The sequence below is a fragment of the Gracilinanus agilis genome, chromosome 1 (assembly GCF_016433145.1).
Source record: "Gracilinanus agilis isolate LMUSP501 chromosome 1, AgileGrace, whole genome shotgun sequence".
Lineage (NCBI taxonomy): Eukaryota > Metazoa > Chordata > Mammalia > Didelphimorphia > Didelphidae > Gracilinanus > Gracilinanus agilis.
Window position 1 is genome coordinate 200,131,020 of NC_058130.1, and position 24,076 is coordinate 200,155,095.

Here is a 24,076-nt window from a genome sequence, read left to right on the forward strand (position 1 = left end):
ATAGTTTTGTAGCTATCTGGGTATAATTCCAAATTGCTTTCCAAAATGGCTGGATCAGTTCAGAGTTCCACCATTAATGCATAATGTTCCACACTTTTCCAAATACCCTCCAGCATTTGTCCTTTTGCTCTTTTGTGATTTTAGCCAATTTGATGGGTGAGATGATACCTCAAAAATGCTTTGGTTTACATTTCCCTAATGAGTAGTGATTTAGAGCATATTTTCATATGCCTCTATATGGCTTTGATTTCTTCATCCAAAAACTTTCTGTTCATATCTTTTGCCCTTTACTCAACTGGAGGATGGCTCTTATTTTTATTTATTATTTATTATAAATTTGACAAATTTCACTATGTATTTTTGACATGACATGTCTGAGAGACTATGAAAAATTTTCCCCAATTTCCTATTTTCCTTCTAATCTTGGCAACTTGTATTTTATTTGTACAAAACCTTTTCCATTTAATGTACTCAAAATTATCCATTTTACATTTCACTATGCTCTCCATCTCTTGCAGATTCATAAATTCTTCTCCTATTCGTAAATCTGCTAGGTAATATGTTCCCTGTTCTAACTTGCTTGTATCTCCTTCTATGTCTATGTCATGTATCCATTTTGATCTTCTCATAGTGAATGGTTTAAGACATTGGTCTATATCTAGTTTCTGTGAAACTACTTTCTAATTGTCACAGAAATTTTTACCAAAGAGTGATTTCTTATCCCAAAAGCCTGGGGCTATATTTTTTTCAAATACAAAGTTACTAAAAACTTTTACTGCTGTTTGTGGTATATCTTTTCTATTCCACTGCTCTACCTTTCTATTTCTTAGCCAGGACCAAATAGTTTTGATAATTACTGTTTTATAATATAGTTTACCATCTGGCATTGCTAGACTTTCTTCCTTTACATTTTTTAAATTATTTCTTTTCCATTCTTGATCTTTTGTTCTCCAAATAAATTTTGCTATTATTTTTTCTGGCTCAATAAGATAATTATTTTGGTAATTTGATTGGGATGGAATTCAATAAGTAGAGTACTTTAAGTAGGATTGTCATCTCTACCCATCCATGAACAATTAATATTTCTCCAATTATTTAGATCTGACTTTATTTGTGTAAAATATATTCATGGAGTTCCTGGGTTTGTTTAGGCAGGTATATGTCTAGATATTTTATTCTATCTATGATTATTTTAAAGGAAATATCTCTTCTTATAGGACTTTGTGAGTAAGCATATAAAAATTCACTTTTATGCATTTATTTCATATCTTGTTACTTTACTAAAATTATTGATAGTTTCAACTAACTTTTTAGTTGAATCTCTAGGAATTTTCACATACACCATCATGTCATCTGCAAAAAGAGAGAGTTTTATTACCTCTACATATATGATTCAGTTTCTTTTTCTCCTCTTACTGTTATTGCTACCATTTCCAATATTATATTAAATAATATTGGTGATAATAGTCATCTTTGTTTCACTACTGATCTTATTGTGAAGGCTTCTAGCTTCTCCTCATTATAAATAATGCTTCTTGACAGTTTTAGGTATATGCTTTATATTATTTTAAGAGAAAATCCATTTTAACCTATGCTTTCAAGTATTTTTAATAAGAATGAGTATTATATTTTATCAAAGGCATTTTCTGCATCTATCAATATAATCATATGATTCTTATTACTTTTGTTATTAATGTGATCAATTATGTTGACACTTTTACTTCCATTGAACCATCCCTGCATTCCTTGTTTAAATTCTGTTTGGCCACAATATATAATCTTTGTGATGTTTTATTGTAGTCTTTTAGCTAGTATTTTATTTAGGGTTTTTGCATGCAAATTAATTAATTAAAATGATATATAATTTTCCTTCTCTGTTTTTGAAATTCCTACTTTAGGTATCAGGGCCACATTTGTTTCCTAAAAAAGAGTGGCAAAAACTCCTTCTTTACCTATTATTTCAAATTATTTATTTAATATCAGAATTAGTTGCTCTTTAAATGTTTGGTAGAATTCACTTATGGATCCACCTGGTCTTGGCATTTGTTTTTGTTTTTCTTTTAGAAATTCATTTATGACCTGCTCAATTTCTTTTTTTAAAATAGGTTTATTTAGATATGCTCTTTTCTCCTCTTATAGTCTAGGCAGTATATAGTTTTGTAAATATTCTTCCATTTCATTTATATTTTTAAATTTGTTAGCATATAATTTAGCAAAATCTCAATAATTGCTTTAATTTAATTTTCATTGATGGTATATTCACTCTTTTCATCTTTAATCCTAGTGACTTTGTTTTCTTCTCTCTTTTAATCATATTAACCAATGGTTTATCTTTTTGTTGATTTATTCATAAAACTAACTCATATATTTATTTATTTTTTTGTTTATTCAATGATTTTCTTACTTTCAGTTTTTTTATCTCACCTTTAATTTTTAATATTTCAAGTTTGATATTTGGTTGTCTAATTTCTTCTTTTTCTAGTTTTTTTAAATTGTATTCATAATTCATTCATCCATTATTTCTTTATTTTATTAACATAAGCATTTATGGATATAAATTTCCTCTAAAAATTTACTGCTTTTGCTCTAACCTATTGGTTTTGGTATGTTATCTCATTATGAGCATTCTTTTTAATAAAATTTTTATTGTTTCTATGACTTGTTCTTTAACCCAATCATTCTTTAAGATTAAGTTATTTAATCTCCAATTAAATTTTACTTTGTGTTTCTATGGTCCCTTACTATATACAACTTAAATGCACTGTAGTCTGAAAAGGATGGATTTAATATTTCTGCTTTTCTACATTGAATTATAATGTTTTTTTCTCTAATAGATGATCAGTTTTTGTAAAGGTACCATGTACCACAGAGAAGGCATAATCCTTTCTATTCTCATTCAGTTCTCTCTAGATAACTATCATTTAATTTAAGTGAGATTCTATTCATCTCTTTGACTTCTTTCTTATTTTTTTTTTTTGGTTAAGTCTATCTAGGTATGAGGAGAAAATTGATGTTTTTGACCTCTATACATAGCAATTGTACCTCTCGAATTTGGACAATTTCACTTTAGCTACTTATAGAAATAGTATAATTCCTAATTGCTTTCCTTAATGTTTGGACCAATTCATAGCACCATTAGCTCTGTATTTGCATGGCTGTATTCCTGCAACTAATCCAACCTAAACTACTTTTTTTAACCCATACCATCTGTCTTTAAATTAATATTAAGTATTGGTTCCAAGGCAGAAAAGAGAAAAGAGCTAGGCAATTGGGGTTAAGTTACTTGCCTGAGTCAAAGAGCTAGGAAGTATCTGAAATCAAATTTGAATCTAGGTCCTTCCAACTCTAGGCTTAGTTCTCTATCCACTAAACCACCTCACTGCTCCTAACATTGGCTATTTCCATTGTTTGACTTTAATCTTTGCCAATTTTCAAGGCATGAGAAAAAACTCAACCAACATTCATTAAGTGCTTACTGTTTTTCAGATGCTGTGCTAAGTGCTAGAGTTAGTTTCACGTTCATTTCTCTTATCAGTGATTTGAAGCAATTTTTCATATAAGTGTAAAACATCTACATTTCTTTCAAAAACCACATAACTAGTATTTTCAAAGATTTCCCTCCTTTCTCTTTCTCTTTCCTTTTCCTCCTCCCATTTATGATGGCATTATTTCTTTCCCCATTGAGGATTTTGTTTCTTCTCTCACATGTGACACTTTTTGACCACAGTGAAGTTTGCTTTTGGCATTCAGGGGCTTTCCAAGCTGCATCCTAAAATTTCACATTTCCTCTTTTCCAGATCACCACAGATCTGAGGCAGCGTTGCACAGACAACCATACAGGAACATCAGCCTCAGCCCCCATGGCTGCTGGCATCATCGCTCTGGCCCTGGAAGCCAAGTAAGCTTTGATATACATCTTCTAATAACTGGTGAAACCCTCCTTCTAGTAGAGCTAGAACATCATTCCCTTCCCTGTCACTTAGAATATCATCTTTCCCCCTTCATGCCCTCCCCCCAAAATAGATTTATTTTTTATTTAGCTGGGATTGGACGATTTTTGTTAGAGATATAGGGGAGGTAGTTGGTTCTGATCGATGTAATGTCAAAAGGCTTCCTGGAGTTACCTTCCTGACATATGAAAATCAGTGCCTACATGGAGTGGTATCAGGCACAGTGTCAGTCTTAAGCTTGTACACACGCCTGTGAAGCCTGGGGAGTTTGGCTTTGCCAGCCTCTGTACAACTTAGCTGTTCCTTAGAATCACAAAATTTAAGAGTTGAAAGAGATTCCAGAGGTCTTCTAATGCCATCCATACCCAAGATAGGATCTCTTTTGGGACATTCCTAATAGATCATCATTTACTATTTGCTTAAGAATTTCTAGTGATTAGAAACTAATTTCTTTCCAAGGTAGCACATTCTGCTTTTAGACAGCTCAAGTCATAAGTGAGTACCTTATATGCACACGAAATCTGCTTCTTTTAAATTCTCATTCACTTTTCCTAGTTCTGCCATCTAAGTCAAGTTGAGGAAGTTTGATCTTGCTTTCAAATCACAGTCCTTCATATACTTGAAGGACTATTTGATCCCTTCAAGTCTTCTTTTCTCTGGGGTAAACAATCCCAAGTTCTTTTAACTGAATCTTCCATTTTTCAAGTCTTCCTACCATTTTTGCCTACCTCTGGATATGCTTTGGTTTCTAAATGTTCATCATAAAATATGGTACCCCAAAAGGAAAATAATATTGCCAAATTAACTAGAACAAAGGGCTATGAATTTCCTCATTCTGGCCACTCATGTTTTCATGAGTTTTTCTACCTTTTAAATCAGAGTTCTTCCAGTTCGTAATAAGCCTTTAGTCTTTGTTGCATGAAATTTTGCCTAGATCACAGTTGTCAAACCTGTAAGCCATAGTACTGCTGAATAGGCTCAAATCAAACTAAAATGTAATTGCTAAATATTAACAAAATAAATTTTAAAATTGACAAAACATAGATACAGTTTTCTAAGTCAATCTGAGACCTGTAGGTATTGTTATATATGGTTTAGTGGCCCTTGGTTCTTTTTGAGTTTGACACTACTGGTCTGGACAGTTTGGCAATTGAGACATTTTGACCCAAATGTAGGCCTCTATCTTTACCACTATTTAATTTATTTTTTTTAAACCCTTGTACTTCGGTGTATTGTCTCATAGGTGGAAGAGTGGTAAGGGTGGGCAATGGGGGTCAAGTGACTTGCCCAGGGTCACACAGCTGGAAAGTGGCTGAGGCTGGGTTTGAACCTAGGACCTCCTGTCTCTAGGCCTGACTCTCACTCCACTGAGCTACCCAGCTGCCCCCTATTTAATTTATTTTTATGTGTCTTACTATATTAGTTCTAGCCAACTGATATTTTTTGGATTTTAATTCTCTTCTACAATATTAGTCATTCCTAACAGCTCCATCAACACCTAATCCTTTCTTTAGGATTTAAAAGAAATCATTAATTTTTCTTCAGGATTTTTCAAAGATCACTGATAGCGGCCTAGCAATTACATTTACAGTTGTTTCTACCATAGGAAGTAGTTTGTCTGGACCTGATAACTTGAACTTATTGAGGGCAGCTAGTTTTTCTTTTATCACCTCCCATATCTTAGATTTCAATTCCCTGTTATTCAGTTTTGTTCTATACATCAGGGCCTGAAGATCATTCAGAGTAGAAAGAAAAAAAAGACAAAACAAGATTACATCTCTCTATTTCTAGTTATCACTGTCTCATCTACCTTGATCAATCATCCTGTCTCTTCACTGACCTTCCCATTCCCAACAGAGCTAAAAAAAAAAGACCTTTTTGTTTGTTCTTTGGATTTAACACAATGCTCAGCTTGTTTCAGGCTCTGGGATTCTTAACATTCTTTTTAATTGTCATCAGTTAACTGCCCTCATTTTATTCTTCTTGCATGTGTCTTTTTAATATGAGTTGATTTCTATGTTTCCTGCCACTTGGGTTTCTTTGCATAGTTCACTCTTTTTTCCCCCTCATTGGAATAATTTCTGGCTTTTCTTTGCTAGAATTTTATTCTTGAGAAGATGCCATCCTTATTGAGACCACTTTCCTTATAGAACCTTATATGATATTATTCTTCCTATGTTTTTTTCTGAATTCTTTGGAAACCATTCTTCCAGTCTTAGATGATGTCTACCATTCTCCTTTTTATTCATATGTGGAGAACTCTAAGGAGTCAGCAATCTCTTCTTACCAAGTTTCTAACCATTTCTATACCTTCCATACTTTATTCCATATTGTTCATAATCATGTCCAGAATGAGTTTGTCTTGTCATTTCTTCCACATTTTAAAGGATAAAATTTATAAACAAATTGTCAATGATTTATTAGTTATTCTACTCATAGTAGAGTGATAGAGATTTAGCAGATATCTGGATAGCTGAAGTTCTCTATTATTTTGATATCATTTTTCTTTTTTGATTTCTGATTAAGTTGCCTGTAGTAGATGCCCTCCACAATTATATTATTCCCTTTCTTCTTCATTTATTCTAAACTCCTCTCCAGTCCCAGATATTCAAGCTAAAAGATATCTTGCCATTTTATTTTCATTTAATTTGTTCCATTTGAATCCAGTTGCATAATAAAACCTATGAGATCCAATTTAGCTTCTAGCATTAAGATCTATAATTCAATTTGTTTATTACCTAGATGGCTCTGTTGGTGAATAGATATCTCATACCAATAGTATTTCTTATTATAATAATGTCATCATACACAAAAATAATCTTTAGGTAAGAGATCGCCAAGACCTGGCTCATAGTCTACTTATTTCAAATTATTTTCAGCATAATAAAGTCTTGATATAAGATAAACACTTTGGTCAGACCCTTGGAGTTAATCTTAGCAATATTTGACCTATAGGAAGGCAACCCATCCTCTTATCAACAGTTAAGTATGTGAATAGAATAATTTGTTAAACCTATCATAGTTTCTTTCAGTGATGGACATCATGGCTGCCCTTGAACAATTAACAAGCATTTTCCCAAAGAATCATAACAATCCCCCTGGGGAAGAAAGGAGAGGTTCATTTAGCTCCCTCCTAGGATGAAAGAAAAGACAGATAAATGAGAATAAATCCTTTCACTTTTGCTCCTCACCAACCCATAAATGTCCACACACACACACACACACACACACACACACACACACACACACACACACACACNTAAATGTCCACACACACACACACACACACACACACACACACACACACACACACACACGGGGGTGGGGAAAGGGAATGAGAGAGAGAGAGAGAGAGAGAGAGAGAGAGAGAGAGAGAGAGAGAGAGAGAGAAAGAGAGACAGAGAGAGAGAGAAAGAGAGACAGAGAGAGAGAGACAGAGAGAGAGAAACAGTGATTTAATTACTCTCTTTTTTGGGGTAGAACATGTGCACCTTGATATGGAATTTGGGTTTATATCAACTGGGGGGAAAGATGAAATTTCAACAAGATATATTTGGATATTGCAACATATTTAATATTCACTCATGTCCTATCTCAAACTCTTGTCATTGGGAGATATCTGAAACTAAGATATAGTTCTTTTCATAAAGAAATATAACTAAGTTTTACTTGAAGTAATAATCAAGCTGTAACTATATGACTTGCAATTAAATTTTCAGAAGAAATCTCTAAGAGCAAGGACCAAAAAAAAAAGTTTATATTTTATATAATCTCTAGCTGAAGGCCTTAAGCAATTCAAGAAACATTTATTAAATGCCTAGGAAGTCAAGACACTAGAGGTTTAAAAGAGAGAAAAAAAATCACTCTTCCTATTCTCCAGGAGTTTATCATAATATTATTGATATTCTAAGCCTTGTCTGTTAAAAAAAATGGTTTGCACAATAATAAGGCAGTGATTCCTATTATTTTTTTATGTCATAGACCCCTTTGGCTAGCTAGCAAAACCTGGGGACCCTTCTCAGAATAATGTTTTTAATGAGTAAAATAAAACATAGGATTACAAAAGAAATCTATTATACTGATACTGACATGAAATTATAAAAAGTTTCATACATGGATCCCAGATTAAAAACCCCAGAAGATAGTTATAAACATTTTAAGTCTAAGATTCTATCATTGTTCTTAGTTTTTCCATTTGTAAAATGAATAGGTTATTTTGTAATCTCCATTTGTAAAATGAGTAGGTAAAATGAGAGAGCTATTATATAAGGTTCCATTCTGAGGCAGCGAGGTGGCTCAATGGATAGAGCATTGGACCTGGAGTCAGGAAGACCTGACTTTAATTCTGGCCTTAGACATTTACTAAGATGTGTGACCCTGAGCAAGTCACTTAATGTCTATTTGCCTAAATTCACTAGAGATGGAAATGGTAAACCACTCAAATATCTTTGCCAAGAAAATCTCATGGACAGTATCAGTGTGCTACAGTCCATGGGGTCTCAAGATTCAGACACCACTAAACAACGATACGGTTCTATTCAATTCAAGTCTTATATATCACTCCATAACTATCTAACATTGTCACTTAAACATGAAACTTCTGAACTTTCAAAATAAGAATGTGGGCAAAGAGAACAATTGAAACCAACCATGCAAATTCAGACCACATTATTTTTTCATTAGTGAACATTTATTCGACCTTAAAAAAAAACAGGGAAATGTCTGTATGTTATAGACATGCAGATAGCTCTTGCAAACATAACTCCTAGCTATTTTCAATTTGCTAAGTTTAATAGTTTAACAATATTAAAAAAATTCCAATTACATTTTTTAAACATGAACAAGACTGGAAGAGGAGAAGGGATTTGTTCACACTTTCGTGAAGGTAGATAGACAAGAGGAACAATTCAGCCCTCAATGAGTTTGTTTGCTGCTGCTATATTACATACATGTGAAAAAAAAGAACTTATAACTGAAAAAATGCCATGTTCATAAGCATATCAACACTTATACAAATATAAGTTTTCTTGAGTCTAAAAGAACACAGAATTCTTTGAGAAATTATGATATATCACATCAATGACAATTCCTTCTATCACTACTGAATCTCACATGCAAAATTCCTTAGATTCACTCTTAAATGACTCCCTTACACAGATGAGGTTACAACTGAGTTGACCAATATATGGAAAAGTAATGCATTTTTAGAAAATGTAATTTAATTCTTATTCCATTTTTTCCCCTTGGCATTTGAAACACGCTTCAGGAATGAACTTAAAAATCACTGATTGATAGTGTCTGAATGCTGTACCAGCCCAGGGAATTTCTCAGTTTGAGGACACTTTAGAGATGTAGCTCCAACAGAAGGAAAGAAGGAGAGGAACAGTGTCTTTGTCTACCTTTCTAATTTTTTCCTCCATTTTTAACGAGTTAAAGCCAAAGTCAGGAGTAAAAGTGTGAGTGGCAATTGTTGAGGATATGGTTGAGGACTGAGATTCAAGTTCTCTGCTCCCACTAGAATACATTTACATAAAGATCCCCTTCCCTCCACATAAAATCCCTGAAGGGCTTGGACCTCAAAATTCCACCTGTTATCAACACTTCAAGCTTCCTCTACCTGAAATGTTAACTCTCTTACGAAATTTTCCTTCTTTTCAATGAGAGAGTAATAATTGGTATCTTCTACTTGTGGGATCAGAGCAAGCACCTTAAAACTTTGTTTCAAACAGTGGGTTCAAGAATAAATTAATAGGGTATTGCTTGTTCATTGCTACCAAACTCCTTCCATTCTTACTAAACCCTTACTGTCTGTTTTTTTTTCATTTAGAAACAGATACTTACTAAACTGCTATAGTAATAATAGTTAGTACAAAACACTTTCCAAAACAGGGACATATTTTTCCAAGAATAACTTCAGAGAATCAGAATCACGGCCTCAAGCTTCGATCACATGGGACAAAAGAGGTAGCACATATTCTTGAATTCCTTTGGCTAGAAGTTTTTTTTTCTTTTCCTTTGTTGGGACCTTCATGAAGTTTCACATAGGGGTGATTTAGCTTTCTGATGGCCTCCTTAAACAGTTCTTATAAATTCTTATGTTTTCAAAATAATTGCGTTTTTGGTAGTAGATCTTAAGTCAATTTCTCTGGGTCTCAGCTTTTTTATCTTTGAAGTGATGGATCATAAGAGCATGGATTTAGAAATATAGGGGACCTTAGAGGTCATCTTCAACCTCCGTCATCTTATAAGTGTGGAAACTGAGACCCAGAGAGCTTAAAGGTGATAAAATTAATAAGCGGAAAGCCAGTATCTGAAACCGGTCCTCAGACTCCAGATCCATTGCTTTTCTTTTTTTTTCCCCATGCTGCTTTTCAAACTCTCTTGAATTGAGCTCAATGGTCTCAAAGGTCACTTCCAGCTCTAGCCATCTGTGTCTATGCTATTTTGATTACCAGGGTGAGATTCATCCTTTTCTCATTCAGCTAAATATCACAGCCATCACTGTACTGGCAAAGTAAAGTGTGTTATTTCTCAGCATTCTGATGGATATATATGATTTTTTTTCTATTCAGTTTTAATGATGTGAGAAAAAAACTATATCTTGGATGTTTATTGCCATTTTAGCATCTGGCCTTATAAGGATGTATTTGTCATAACTTTAAAAATTAAATTAACTGGCAATCTTAGCTTTCATTATCGTTGTTCAACCATTTTTCAGTAGTGTCCAATTCTTTGTGACTCCATTTGGGCTTTTCCTAGTATAGATACTGAAATAGTTTGCTATTTCCTTTTCCTGATCATTTTACAGATAAGGAACTGAGACAAACAGGTAGTATCTGAGGCCAGTCTGAACTCAGGTCTTCCTGATTCCAGACCCAGCACTCTATCCATTGCACCAGTCCCAGCTGCCCCAAATTGGAGAGGACCTTGGATATCAACCTATAACCATCCAGGAATCTATAGCATGTAACCACCTAGTCTCAGCTCAAAAAGTCCCAAGGACAGGCAGGTCATTTATTATCTTCTACTTTGGGCTTCCTCACATTATTAGGAAGATTTTTTTCTTTCCTTATAGCAAATAAAAATCTGCATTTCCACATCTCCAATTCATTGCTCCTTCTTGTGCTCTTTGATGCCAAGTAAAACATATACAATCACTCTTCCACATGGCAACCTTTCAGATGCTCTATATAGCTATTCTCCCCATCCCTCAGTGCCTTTTCTGCTTTAGGTTAAATAGCCCCAGTTCCTTTAACTGATCACATGTTAGAGATGCTTATTCTGTAATGAAGTGCTCTATAAGGTACCTTTTCACCCAATCTGAGATTGTATAATGAAGGCTAAGATCAGTTTACTTAGAATGAAAAAGTTAGGACTGCTATATCCCTGTGAGGTCAGGTGCCAAAATGCCAGTGACTACCTAAGAAATGGCTTTTTCTGTATCAAACTCTTATAATTTAATAGAAACATTAATATTGACTCCAAAGAGAAATAATTTTTCGTGTGCTTATCATGTCATTTAAAAACACTAAGTTTAAAATATTAAAATTAATATGAATATAAAATTTGCAGTGCAGGCAAAAAGTAGAAAGAAAGAAACAAACAAAAAGTAGACATCATCACTTCTGCCCATAGTAAGGAGGACCCATTCATTCCAAGGGCAGCTGCAAATTATCAATGCTATCAAACAGTAATGCACAAAGAGCCCCTGAATGCTTGCAGTTATTGACAAAGCCATCCCTGATTTCAGAATGTAGAAATAATTGAGGGGCGTGGAAGAGGGTGTTATAGTAAATTATTTCCTCCCTTAGCATATAGTAGTGAAAAACATTCAATTTTGGGTCAGAAGGCACCAGATTGCAGTCCAAGCCCTGTCACTTTCTAGTGGAGTTACCAAAGACAAATTCCTTACCCTCTTCACCTAAATCAAATGATCTATTATTATTTATCATTACCCTATTTCCTCCACTACCCAAAGGTGAGAGGTGACTTTTTTTAAATGGTTTTTCTTACACTGATATTATGAGATTCTAAGGTTCTTAACACAGCTGGGTGGCTCAGTGAATAGAGTGCTGGACCTGAGGCCAGGAAGAGTCATCTATGGCTAGCCATGCCATTTTACCCAATTGGCCTCAGTTTCTTCATCTGTAAAATTTGCTGGAAATGGCAGACCTCTCTAGTATCTTTGCCAGAAAAACCCCAAATGGGGTTATAAAGAGTCAGATGTGACTGAAAAATGACAATAACAAGATTCTGTTTTTCCAGGTGCCTCTGGGCTAAATGCGTATGAATAGTCTTGAACAGTAGCCCTGGTAGACTTACATCCCCATCCTAAGCATTTTTCTCTCACCTCCAAAATTTAACTTTGAGTCTTGTTCTGTCACCTTTTGTCTTAGGGCATACAACATTTCAAAGTAATTTAAGTGAGAAAATTCACAATAGAGACAAATTCTTGAACACAGTAGTGATATTTCTGAGGCTATCCCCTAGCTATAATTAGTCTATAGCAATGGCTTCACTCCCCTAGAGTGAACAATGCACAATTCCTGGAGAAAATCTGGAGAACAGTCATCAAATGCATTAACTTATAATCAATTAAATAAAAAGGATAAATGTCAGTGTCTTTAAAAATAATACGTGTCCTTTTGTTATCGCAGATATAATTCTCTTCTAGAGTCCTTATTTTTCCTTTACTGAGTAGGTGTTAGCCAACAAGCATTGATTGAGTGGCTTGTGTGCAAATACTTTGCTTTCTGAAAAAAGTAAAATGTATAAGAATTGATGAATTAAATCATAAAAAATTTAATTATTAATTTAATTATTAAATTTTGTTATTAAATTTAATTAAATTTTAATAAAAATACTTTGATGCTATAGTAGGTAGTTCATATTTAAATTTTTTAATTTGTTAATAATTAAATATTAAAATTTTCAATATTAAAAATACCTTGATGTTACAGTAGGTAGTTCAAATTCCTTTTGCTGTGGCCACAGTTACTTTGAATTCAACAAACACTTAATCACGCTGTCTTCTGGGCAAGGTACCATGCTAGGCAGAGAGGGAGAGAAAGATGAAAACAAGTATATCCTTGGCATTTTAGTATCCTATGGCCAAATTCAATGAAGACTAAAATATTAGCTAGCTAGCTCTTTTCCTAGATAGGTCTTACTTCACAGATGTTGTAAGCTGAGGTGCCTTTTCCCTCCTGGGATCACAAATATGACAAAGAAGAATTTAATTACTTAGACAAGAATAAAGTTGTATCATAGACTCTTACCTATTCTCATGAAGTGTCTGTCTTGAGCTGTTTGGTAACATCAGTGCACACAGATAAGGTAGATTATATTTTCCATCAAGACAGAAACCATATTTCATTTGCCTTCATCTCCCTCCCAACACAATCAGCACATAACTTTGCCTGAAGTTCAGGGTTTTCTTGGCAAAGATACTGGAACAGTTTGCCATTTACATATGAAGACACTGAGGCAAACAGTGTAAATGACTAGCCCAAAGTCATACATCTAGTAAGTGTATGATACAGAATTTAGACTTCTATCCTCCTGACATCCACTGCGCCACCTCGCAGCCCCTTTGCCCAGGGTAGGGTTGTAATAAATGTTTCTTGTTCGATCATATGTTTTTAAGGTATTGAGAAAAAGAATTGGGAATTTACTCAATCCTATAGCACTCTGGTCCTGCACGATATAAAATAACAACAACAACAAAAGCTAAACAAAAACTGCCAAAATATAAATGTACCATTATTTTATTATTTAGCATTATTTATCATAACTCACTTATTTTTGTCACAACAAAGCATTAGACAAATGGCAAAACAAATATTTTAGACTGAGAATCTATAGGCATCAAAGGAGGGAAATGGGAAAAGTGCTTTTGTGGGTGTAGGGGGAGGGTCGATGTGTTTCCCTCTCATAAATTCATTGGTTTGTCAGGTTTGACAGTATATTCTGTTTTCCTCTTGGCGGTTTTCCAGCTGTGTGGGAAGGGACTACCTAGTCAGTGATTACAAATGAAATAATTATCACATGGGCCATTTAACAATTCAAAACAATATGTTTTTCACAGTGTGACTCCAAAGGCTCCAAATGAAAAGGGCCCTATGGGAAACTGAGCTCTTAAATAAGGGAATTAGCGCAATAAATATAAAGACATGAGTGCAGTAATTTCAGATAAGGGACAAAAAGAAACTCAAGCCATTTTTTTAATGAAGCACTTTCCATTCAGGAGCCAGAAAAGATATAGACTATGTTTTATTGGTGAAACATTCTCTGACTTAAATTTACAATTATATTCAAAGAAAATATATCTTTTTAGTCTCTTTCCTGGCTTCCAAGACCTCCCTTCTTTACTGCATTCTTCTCAAAGTGGTCAAGAAAGCAGTCCTAAATTGCAAATCTAACCATGGCACCCCCAACAAAAGTATTTAGTTTTTTTAAAATGTGATGCTGTTTATTAGAATTGATTAAAGGGCAGCTAAGTGGATTCATCAATGGATAGAAAGCCAGGCCCAGAGAGGAAGATCCTAGATTTAAATCTGGTCTCAGATACTTCCTAGCTTTGTGACCTTGAGCAAGTCACTTAACCCCAATTTGCCTAGCCCTTACCATCTTCTGCCTTGGAACCAAAACTTAGTATCATTTCTAAGACAGAAAGTAAGGTGTTTTTTTTTTTAAGTGATTAATTTATTGTAAGCTCCATGATTCTTTAAGAGCACATATGAGTTATAGAAAGTATGATTCTTTCTATTCCTCATCTTCTTCCCTCTTATTATCTTTATCCAACATCTTCCTTTTATTTTCTTCCTGAAAAATCTAACTAACCCCCTCATATTACATATGAAGAAACTGAAACTGAGAGATCACCCAAATGCCAGTTTGCAAAACCATAATGAATCTGTTGACTCTGGAAAGTCAGGCCTTTTTCTATAATACTATAATGCATTATTTTACCTACTCTAGTTCCATTCTTGTACCGTATAATTATTTTCTACAATATTTTTAAAAGGAACTTGACCATATCTGAAAGAAAGCCCACTCGATATTTTTAAATTTGTTTAGTGATATAGGTATTGGAATACCTGAAAATTGATTGTTGTTGTTCAGCCATTTAAATTATATCTGACTCTTTGTGACCCCATTTGGGCTTTCTGTCATAAAGATACTAGAGTGGTTTAACATTTCCTTCTCCACTTCATTTTGCAGTTGAGGAAACTGAGGCAAATAGACTTAAGTGGCTTGTTCTGGGTTACATAGCTAGTAAGGATCTAAGGCTAGATATGAACTGAAGAGGATGAATCTTCTTGACTCCAGAATCAGCACTCTATCCCCTGTGCCATCTAGCTAGTGAATAATTCACACAATGAAATTTCTTTCTGTTATTTTGACAAAGGGGGGTTGATTTCTGAGAAGACTCCCCTCATAGCCCAGAAATCTCAGAATATAATCACAACCTATTAACAAGATGCTTAAGTATAAATTTATATCTACTCCTGGCCCTTTAATGACATGCGAATACCCATCTCAGAATGAATCTGAAGGGGCAACCCCACTGGCTAATGAAAGATAGGCATGTCTCTGGGTAACCTTTATAAGAAGTAAGTTTGTGAATTAATTGGTAGTGGAGGCTTGGGAGTTTTTTTATGGAGCAAATTCTCGCAGGGGTAGAAGGAAGGTATTTCTCTTTACTTTCCAACTTATTTAGAGGGAGATGGCCCATATTTCAATTTGGCAGAGTTTTTAAGAGTTTTTTCCATTTTTTAAGAAAATTCAAAGCACAATTGATGAAACAGAGACATATACTTCAAACAAGCATGGATACAGAAAGATGCAGTTTAAGAAACAAGACTTCTGGCAGTTCAGAAGAGAGTTGGCTGTGCAGAGCTAGCCCTCGTAATCAAGAATTGTACAGTGGAGAAGAGTAGACTATGAAGGGGAAAATGGCATCAGGGTCCTGTAGTACTGCTGTTGTTGCCTCGGTCATATGCATTTACTATACATGTGCCTTACTACCATCGTATACTCTTTGTGACCATCCTTCCAATGGCCACTTTGAGCATTTGTGAGAAAATGGGCCCCAGTTTTATTGTAGAAAGAAGGGAAAGAGAGGAGATTTCCTTGCCAAGAATTAATAGTGTCTATCAGCTGTTAGTGGGACACATACTCATTTGGGATCCTGAGCTACATAGCGTTAAACCTAGAACCTGAGAGGCACTTACTCTGGGCCCCATACTTGAGGTGTGTTCAAGTATGTGGGAGTATGCCAGAGGGAGTGTTACACTGATATTCTTGGAAAATTTAAATCCCCATCTAAATTGTCTTTTTTTCCCCCTAGTTTCCCCCTTAAAACTGGTATTTTTACAGATTCCCTTCCCTAATCACTTTTTAAAAATATTCGTAGTGTTCCCTTTAAACTTAGTCTTTACCTTTCCCAGACTCATTTCTGGAGAAGTGGGGAGAGAGATTAGAGAAAAGTATTTAGAGAAAGATGAGTTATGGTAGAAGGTATTTGTTAAAGTAAATTGAGATTCACTCTTGAAATGGTGAAAAATGGAACTCAGGATGCTCATGCATGAGCTAATTTGGGGCAGTTCAAATTGTTAGGTATTAACAAGTCACTAAATCTCTTAAAGAGGCTTAGTTGAAATAAAGAATTCTAAATATTCAGCTTTATAACTTAGAGTTAATGTCATATAAATGCCTCTCCATCATCCTCTTCTTCCTTCTTTTTTCTTCTTATTTCTTCTTATTTCTCTTTCTCCTACCACTTCCTTCTTGCTCTTTTTCCTTCTCTTTCACATTTTTCTCTTCTGCTTTTAATGAAATATATTAAAACATATTATTTTCCATTAAGACTTTCCCATTTTCAAATATATGAAATATTTAGTACCATGAATGCTTTTATATATGAGAGTAGAATTCAATTATAATCAATTTCGTGAACATCCAAATTCTTTTCCTTCAGTGTAATTTTGGTGTAATTAGAACAAAATTAAAAATCACAGTCTTGATCTGGAAAAGCTAGAGTTAAAACACAGTGAAGCCCTAGCCTCTGGATCATGAATTAAGGAAATAAAAGAATTATAATGAGTGAAGTAGAACAAAGAATGAAGTGTTAACACTCAAATTCAACTCTAGCCCTTTCCTCTTGCAAGCTTTTGTATTGTTTTGGTTTGTTGTACAGATTTATTTGAGTGCATGGTTTGAAAGGGAGGGTGAATTTGCTAGAAAGAATGGTTAGGTTGTGTGAGATGAAGGAAAGTGGCAGAAACTGAAAAGCGAATGAGGAAGTGAAAGATCAGGGAAATACAATGTTCCTCAAATGCTAGCCAGAGAAAATGTGTGTTGTATAGAGCTATTGGTTGTAAAGAATTCCTTATCATCAAATCTGCAAAGTGCTGTTTTTAGGGAATAATAGATCAAAAGAAATATTGCCCAACTCAGGTAGAAATGAGAGCCATTAATCAGTACACAGAACTTCCTTGGGTTGACAGGGCATTGGAATGTAATATTATCTAATTTTTATTGTATTTTTATTTATTTTGCTAAATATTTCACACGTATTTTAATCTGGTTCCAGCCACACAAGATAATAGGGTACAAGATAATAGGGTATTCGTTTTACACCCTTGCTCCAAAAGCTTTGCCTTTTTAATTTCCACATCTTCTGTTACATTAACAACACTAATGATTTCATTGATGTGGTTCCTTGTTTCATTGAAGTAGACTGAAATCTATCCCCACTTAAATGGAAGGCCCTTGTAATTTATTATAGCTCTAACAGAATCATCCTACATTGGTCAGAGTTCCCCTGCCGATCATCTCTTAATTCAACAAAGCTACAATTATTAGCCCCACACTCATAACCTTTCCGACTCAACAGATGAATTTTAAGTAGTTGAGAGACCTTGGTTCAAATTCTGAACCTACCAAATTTGATACCTACCTTGAGCAAATTATTTCCCCTTTCCTGGCCTTGATATCCTCTTCCATAATATGAGGGAGTTCACCTAGATGACTTGAGATTCACTTTCAGATCAAAATCTGTGATTCTTTGTGTAATCCTCTGGCCTGTCAAATTTTGTGCTCTGATACTATTGCCTCTGAGAATATGGAACCACCCCTACTTCTCAGTGAGGCCCCAGGAGTGGAATTTAATGGAAGAACTTCTTTCTTAACTTTTTAAGTAGCATTGCCACATATTACATGATCTATAGAACAAGTGGTGTATTTAGTCTCAGTTTATTGATCTTGAAGATTGGGAGAAAAAATATCCTCTATGATACAATTAACTTTATGATAATTATATCATTATTTATGAAGTGCCAATCAACGAGCATTTATAAGGCCCTACCTCTATCATATGCCAACCTCTGCACTAGACATTAGAGATATAACAACACAAATTAAATAATCCTTGCCTTCAAGAAGTTTGCATTCTCTACTTTCTTTTCCATTTTTTCTTCCAGGATTATCAATTTTGCTGCACAATCAAATGTACAATTCAGTAAAGAAATTATTCCATACTCAGAAAATTCTATGTCCTCAAGAATACCTAGGTATTTAGGTAACAAATAAAAAAAACTATCACCTCTTTCCTTTAAATCCCAGAAAAGAATAAATATATCAGTGGAACAGCTAGGTGGATCCATTGATAGAAGTCAGGCTTAGAGATGGGAGGTCCTGGGTTCAAATTTGGTCTCAGATACTTCCTAGCTGTGTGATCCTGGGCAAGGAACTTAACCCCCAACTACCTAGCCCTTACTGCTCTTCTGCCTTGAAATTGATACTTAGAATCAATTATAAGACAGAAAGTTAAGTCTTAAAAAAAAAAAAGGAAAAGAAAAGGATATATTGGTGTTGGGGGAATTCAACCAAGATAAAGATGTTGAAGAACCATAGTCAGGGATATATGTTGGAAAAATATATATTTAGGGATTACACCACAATTTATTCATACTTTCACATTAAAGAGCAATCTAAGAAAATGAGGGAGTTAACAGACTCTTAGTTCTCCCCATAAAATCAAATGAGATGTTAAAATGACATAAAGCAAGATTGGGGAAATACAATTGAACTAAAACCAAGAGGGGCAACTAGATGGTACAATAGATGGAACTCCAGACCTGAAGTCAGAAAACCACATCTTCCTGAGTTCAAATCTGGCTTCAATCACTTAGTAGTTATAGGACCCTGGGTAAGTCACTTAACCCTTTTTACCTCAGTTTCCTCACCTATAAAATGAGCTGGAGAAGGATATGGCAAATTCCTCCTATATCTTTGCCAAGAAAATCCCAAATGGGGTCCGAAAGAATTAGATAGTTACTGATACAACTGAATAACAAAGATCCCCAAAGGGTACATGTTTTACTTTAAATAATAAGCATTGAGTGCATTCCTGAGGGAATTAATGATTATACCCTGGTACATCAGCTCCACCAACTGGTAAATTTTTCAGAAATGCCTTAATATGGTGTGTTAAAGGCTTTGAATGAATGTAAACTCTATACCCTCCTCCTCCTTTTCTTTCTCTTTCTCTTCCTTTTCCTCCTTCTTTCCCCTTTCTCCTTTTCCTTCTTCTTTCCTTCTTTTCCTTCTTTTTTCTTCTCCTCTTTATCTCTCTTTCCCCATATTTCATTCAAAAAGATTTTTTAAATTTCATATATAATGTATACATATGCATATTATATATTTACATGTAGCCTTTCATTTGATTAGTGTGCTGATAGGCAATTAAACCTATACATTAATACATTCAGATACTTTGAAATATATACCAATGCACCAAAGGTTTTCTAGCAAAGGTGGTGAATTTCCGAATTTAGATTTCTGGGGTTTCTGGCATTTCATTTGGTGCCAAGGTTCAGTTAGTTCAAGCACTTTTTGTTCCCTTGTAACTTTGTGATAGTGACTATGGTAACACACAAAACACTATTTTGCTGAGCTTCCTTTCCTTCCACTTCTTTTAATTTTAGAAAAAGATTAGCTGAATGAGGAGTTGTTTTTCCCCCCACAAAGTTGATTATGTTTTTCACATAAGCTGCCAAGTAGTCACTTTATCCAAAGATATTTCAGTGCATTCTATAAATGCCTCATTTGGTTTCTTCATTTAAAAAATATCACTGTTTTTATATTTAAAGTATTCAAACATCTCCCTCTTATCCCAGTAAATCCCACATTGAAACCTTCACAAGACCTCAAGCTTCCTTCTAGGCCTTTCTGGTTTGTGCTCATTATATGGATCTATGAATTCTCACTTCTGGGGATCAAAGATCCTGAGGGAAAGAGACCTTAGAATTCATCTACCCACCCCCCTGATTTTATAGATGAGAAAACAATCTCAGAGGAGTTATGACTTCAACCAATCGATATTTGTTGTTCAGTTGTTTCAATCCTGTCTGACTCTTCATGACCTCATTTAGGGTTTTCTTGGCAAAGATGCAGGAGTGGTTTGCCATTTCCTTCTCCAAATCAATCAATCAGCATTATTTTAATTCCTACCATATACCGAGTACTATGTTAGGTCCAATAGGTAATATAAAAATGTTACCATCTTTACCTGAAGGACCAAATAGACTACATTCTTTAGGGGGGGAAATATAATTTAATTCAGAGAAAAGATAGAATGCAATCCAAATAAATATACAATGAAGTGGGAAGCTGGATATCATAGTGGATAGAGTTCCAGGCCTGGAGTCAGGAGAACCTGGGTTCAAATCCGGCCTCAGACACTTCCTAGCTGTGTGATCCCGGGCAAGTCAATTAATTCCAGTTGCCCAGCCCTGAAAATGAAAATACTGGGAATAGGGGAATAATTAGATGCCAGACAAACTGGGGACACTCCCACACCTCACAAGGGAAGGACTGATGGGTAAACACAGGGAAACCGAATGGGGACGTGAGGTTTGGGAATGACAGTTGGTCAGCTAACTGACAATCTATCAACCAGGGAAAGCCAGTCCTAAGAGTTACTTCAAGATGTGGGTTCTTAATGGCTTAGAGGAGACAGGAAGTACAAACAAACAGAGTTTATTGATATTAAATAAAGGACGTGGAAGAGAAGGGTTTACTACACTATGGAATAACCCAAATGATTTAATTAAACTAGTGTCTAAATCAGTGGTTCCCAAACTTTTTTGGCCTACCACCCCCTTTCCAGAAAAAATATTACTTAGCCCCCTGGAAATTAATTTTTTAAAAAATTTTAATAGCAATTAATAGGAAAGATAAATGCACCTGTGGCCATCACCACCTCACTGGATGACTGCAGCACCCACCAGGGGGTGGTAGTGCCCACTTTGGGAATCACTCGTCTAAACTAAGCTAACCCTCTAACTAGAATAAGAGAGGGCTGGAGAGGTGGGCTTCTCACTACACTGATCCATGGTGCTCCAAGATGATCGCAGATGTTACAGGAACCAGGAACAAGTCCTATACAGTTAATCCACAAATGCTAGGGAGTAAGGTAGATAAATCTGATGTCCACCAGCAGATAACCAAGACCTTCCCTCTACCTAGGCCATGATAGTTGATTGAAGTATCTTCTTCTCAGTGATATCCTACTCTGTCAGCTCCTTGGATATTTGGCAAAGCTGGACCACACAGTCAAGACCTCCTCCCTTCAGTTTGGTCAAACCACACTCTCCCCTTTCCAAACTTGGCTTCATTCCATTATGGAATATCCATGAAGTCCAAGATTTCTTCAAGCTGTCATCTATACTCCTCCTCATAACAGCCCTTACAACTCTTCTGTCTTGGAACCAATACCAAGAATTGATTCTAAGACAAAAGGTAACACATTATATATATATAAATTTTTAGAAAAAATATAGAAATATATGTATATATTTGTAAAATATAGAAGGATATATATGTATATATTTGTAAAATATAGAAGGATATATATGTACTTCTATATTTATTCTATAAATGCCTTATTTGGCTTCTTCATTTAAAAAGGTCACTCTTTTTGTATTTTAAGTATTCAAACATCTCCCTCTTATCCCAATAAATCTCACATTGAAAGCTTCACCAGACCTAGAACTTCGTTCTAGGATTATATATGTATATGTATATATATATATATATGAGTTTATATATATGATATATACAAGAGTATATATATATATGTATGTATATATATATATATATGTACACATGTACAGTTAAGTTGAGAAGTAACAAATTGAGGATTCATGAAAGTCCTCTTGAAGGAGGTAGAACAGGAGCCAAGGTTTACATGGACCAAAGTAGATGTTCCAAGAAGTGGAGGTGAGGAAGAATTCTGGGAACAGAAGACAATTCAAGCAGATAGGAGATGGAATGTAATGGGAAACAGCAATTGAGCCAGTTTGGCTAAAGTGCATGATGGGGGAAACGGGGAATCATCCCGGTGAGATAGGAAATGAGGGCAGATTGTAAAAGACTTTTCATGTCAATGAATGACATTGACATGACAAAATGGAGGACTTTTTTTTTTTAAGCATAAAGGCAATAGTGAGATTCTGAGGCTTCCTGAGTCAAAAAAGGACCTAGCATGTCCTCGGTTTTAGGGATGTGAATTTGGAACTATGGAGAAGATGAATGGGAGGGAGGGAGAATCAATTCAAGAAGACCAGTTAAGAGCTTCTGCAATAGTTCTGGCTGTAGTCAATGAGGGTCTGGGTTAGCAGGGTTATGGTGTGAGCAGAGAGGAGACATGTTAAAGAGATGGAACTGATAAGACATGATCACTGATTTGTTATTGGAGAGAAATGAGAATGAAGAGCTAAAGATGACTTGCCTAAGTTCATACAAATAAAAAGTGGCAAAGGTAGGACTTGATTCTGGTTCTAAATCCAGTACTATTCTTTCCACTGCACTCTAATGAATATTGTACACGATTTTTTGCCATATATTCCAAAGAACAAGTATTTTGTTGTTGTTCAGTTGTATCTGACTCTTGATGATCCCATTTGGGTTTTCTTGGCAAAGACACTGGATTGAGTCTAAAAATCTATATCCCATTTTAAAGATGAAAAAACTAAGAGCCATTATGATGAATTGATTTGCCTCAAGTTACGAATTTAATAAGATTCAGGGTCAGAATTTGAACTTATGACTTCTAATTCCAAATCAAGCACTTCTATCCACTTAATTACTTAGAAAATACTACCTGAATTTATACAAAAAATAGTAACTTTTCAATTAGCCGTTGTAAGAAAAAATAAAGAATACTTAGAGGTTTACATAATGTTGCAGCTGTCACAGGGTTCTGGCCTTAGAGTGTCATTATTCAGAAAGTATAATTCCCCCCCTCAGTGGGTCTCTAATCCACCCAGTCTTCACCATAAAGATTGCATTCTCTTGAGAAATTCCTGACATAACAGCAACTAACTGGGATGGATTGCCTTTCAACATATCCTCCCCCACCCCCCATTTTCTAGTTCAACTGATTTTGCCCCATGTGCCTGAATTCTTAGTTAGACCTCTCATATGGTGATTAATTGCCTTGCAATGGACTCTCTGTTACAACTGAAAAACATTCCCCTCCCAGGGAATAGCAGGAAGAAAAAAGAAAACTGAAATATAGGAAAGAATTTTTTCTTTCTACAGTATTTGAATGGAGAATCTGCATGTTAATTAGATAGTGCAAACCCCTATACATCCTACATATGATTTAAAAATCAATAAATAAATTACTAAGGACTCTAATATATCAAGATTTTTAGCTTGGAGTATATACCTTATTGCAAAATAGCTCCAAAAACCACTTCAGGGACCAGACATGAGCTAGTTGCCTCAGAGAAGTGGATTAAAGTTGAACTAGAAAGAAATAATTTGGGGATCTGTTGAAGTGGCTCTAAAAACTGAGAGTTTGCTTCTTGGAGAGAGTATGCACACTATAATTTTCTTGGTAATTATCACTGACTCAGCCCTTGCTTACCCCCAGATGCTGAACTTTTTCTATTACCCTCAAATTATTTATGGCTCTGTATTTAGTTGTCATTTGATATTATGCCCAATTACCTCATTTTAGTTGTTTATTATTTCATTATTAATTTTATTATAATTAATGCTCTGTTGCATTGAATTTGAACGATTGATCCATATATATATATATATACACA

At 34.8% G+C, this 24,076-nt stretch overlaps 1 protein-coding gene across 1 annotated transcript in view; it reads left to right on the top strand.

Moving 5' to 3' along the window:
- The window catches only part of PCSK5 (proprotein convertase subtilisin/kexin type 5), a 593,358-nt gene that overhangs the window by 267,577 nt on the left and 301,705 nt on the right, over positions 1-24,076 (top strand). The window contains exon 9 of the mRNA XM_044678618.1: positions 3,798-3,898. Coding sequence (XP_044534553.1) covers positions 3,798-3,898 — 101 coding nt within the window. The remainder of the gene's footprint in view (positions 1-3,797; positions 3,899-24,076) is intronic.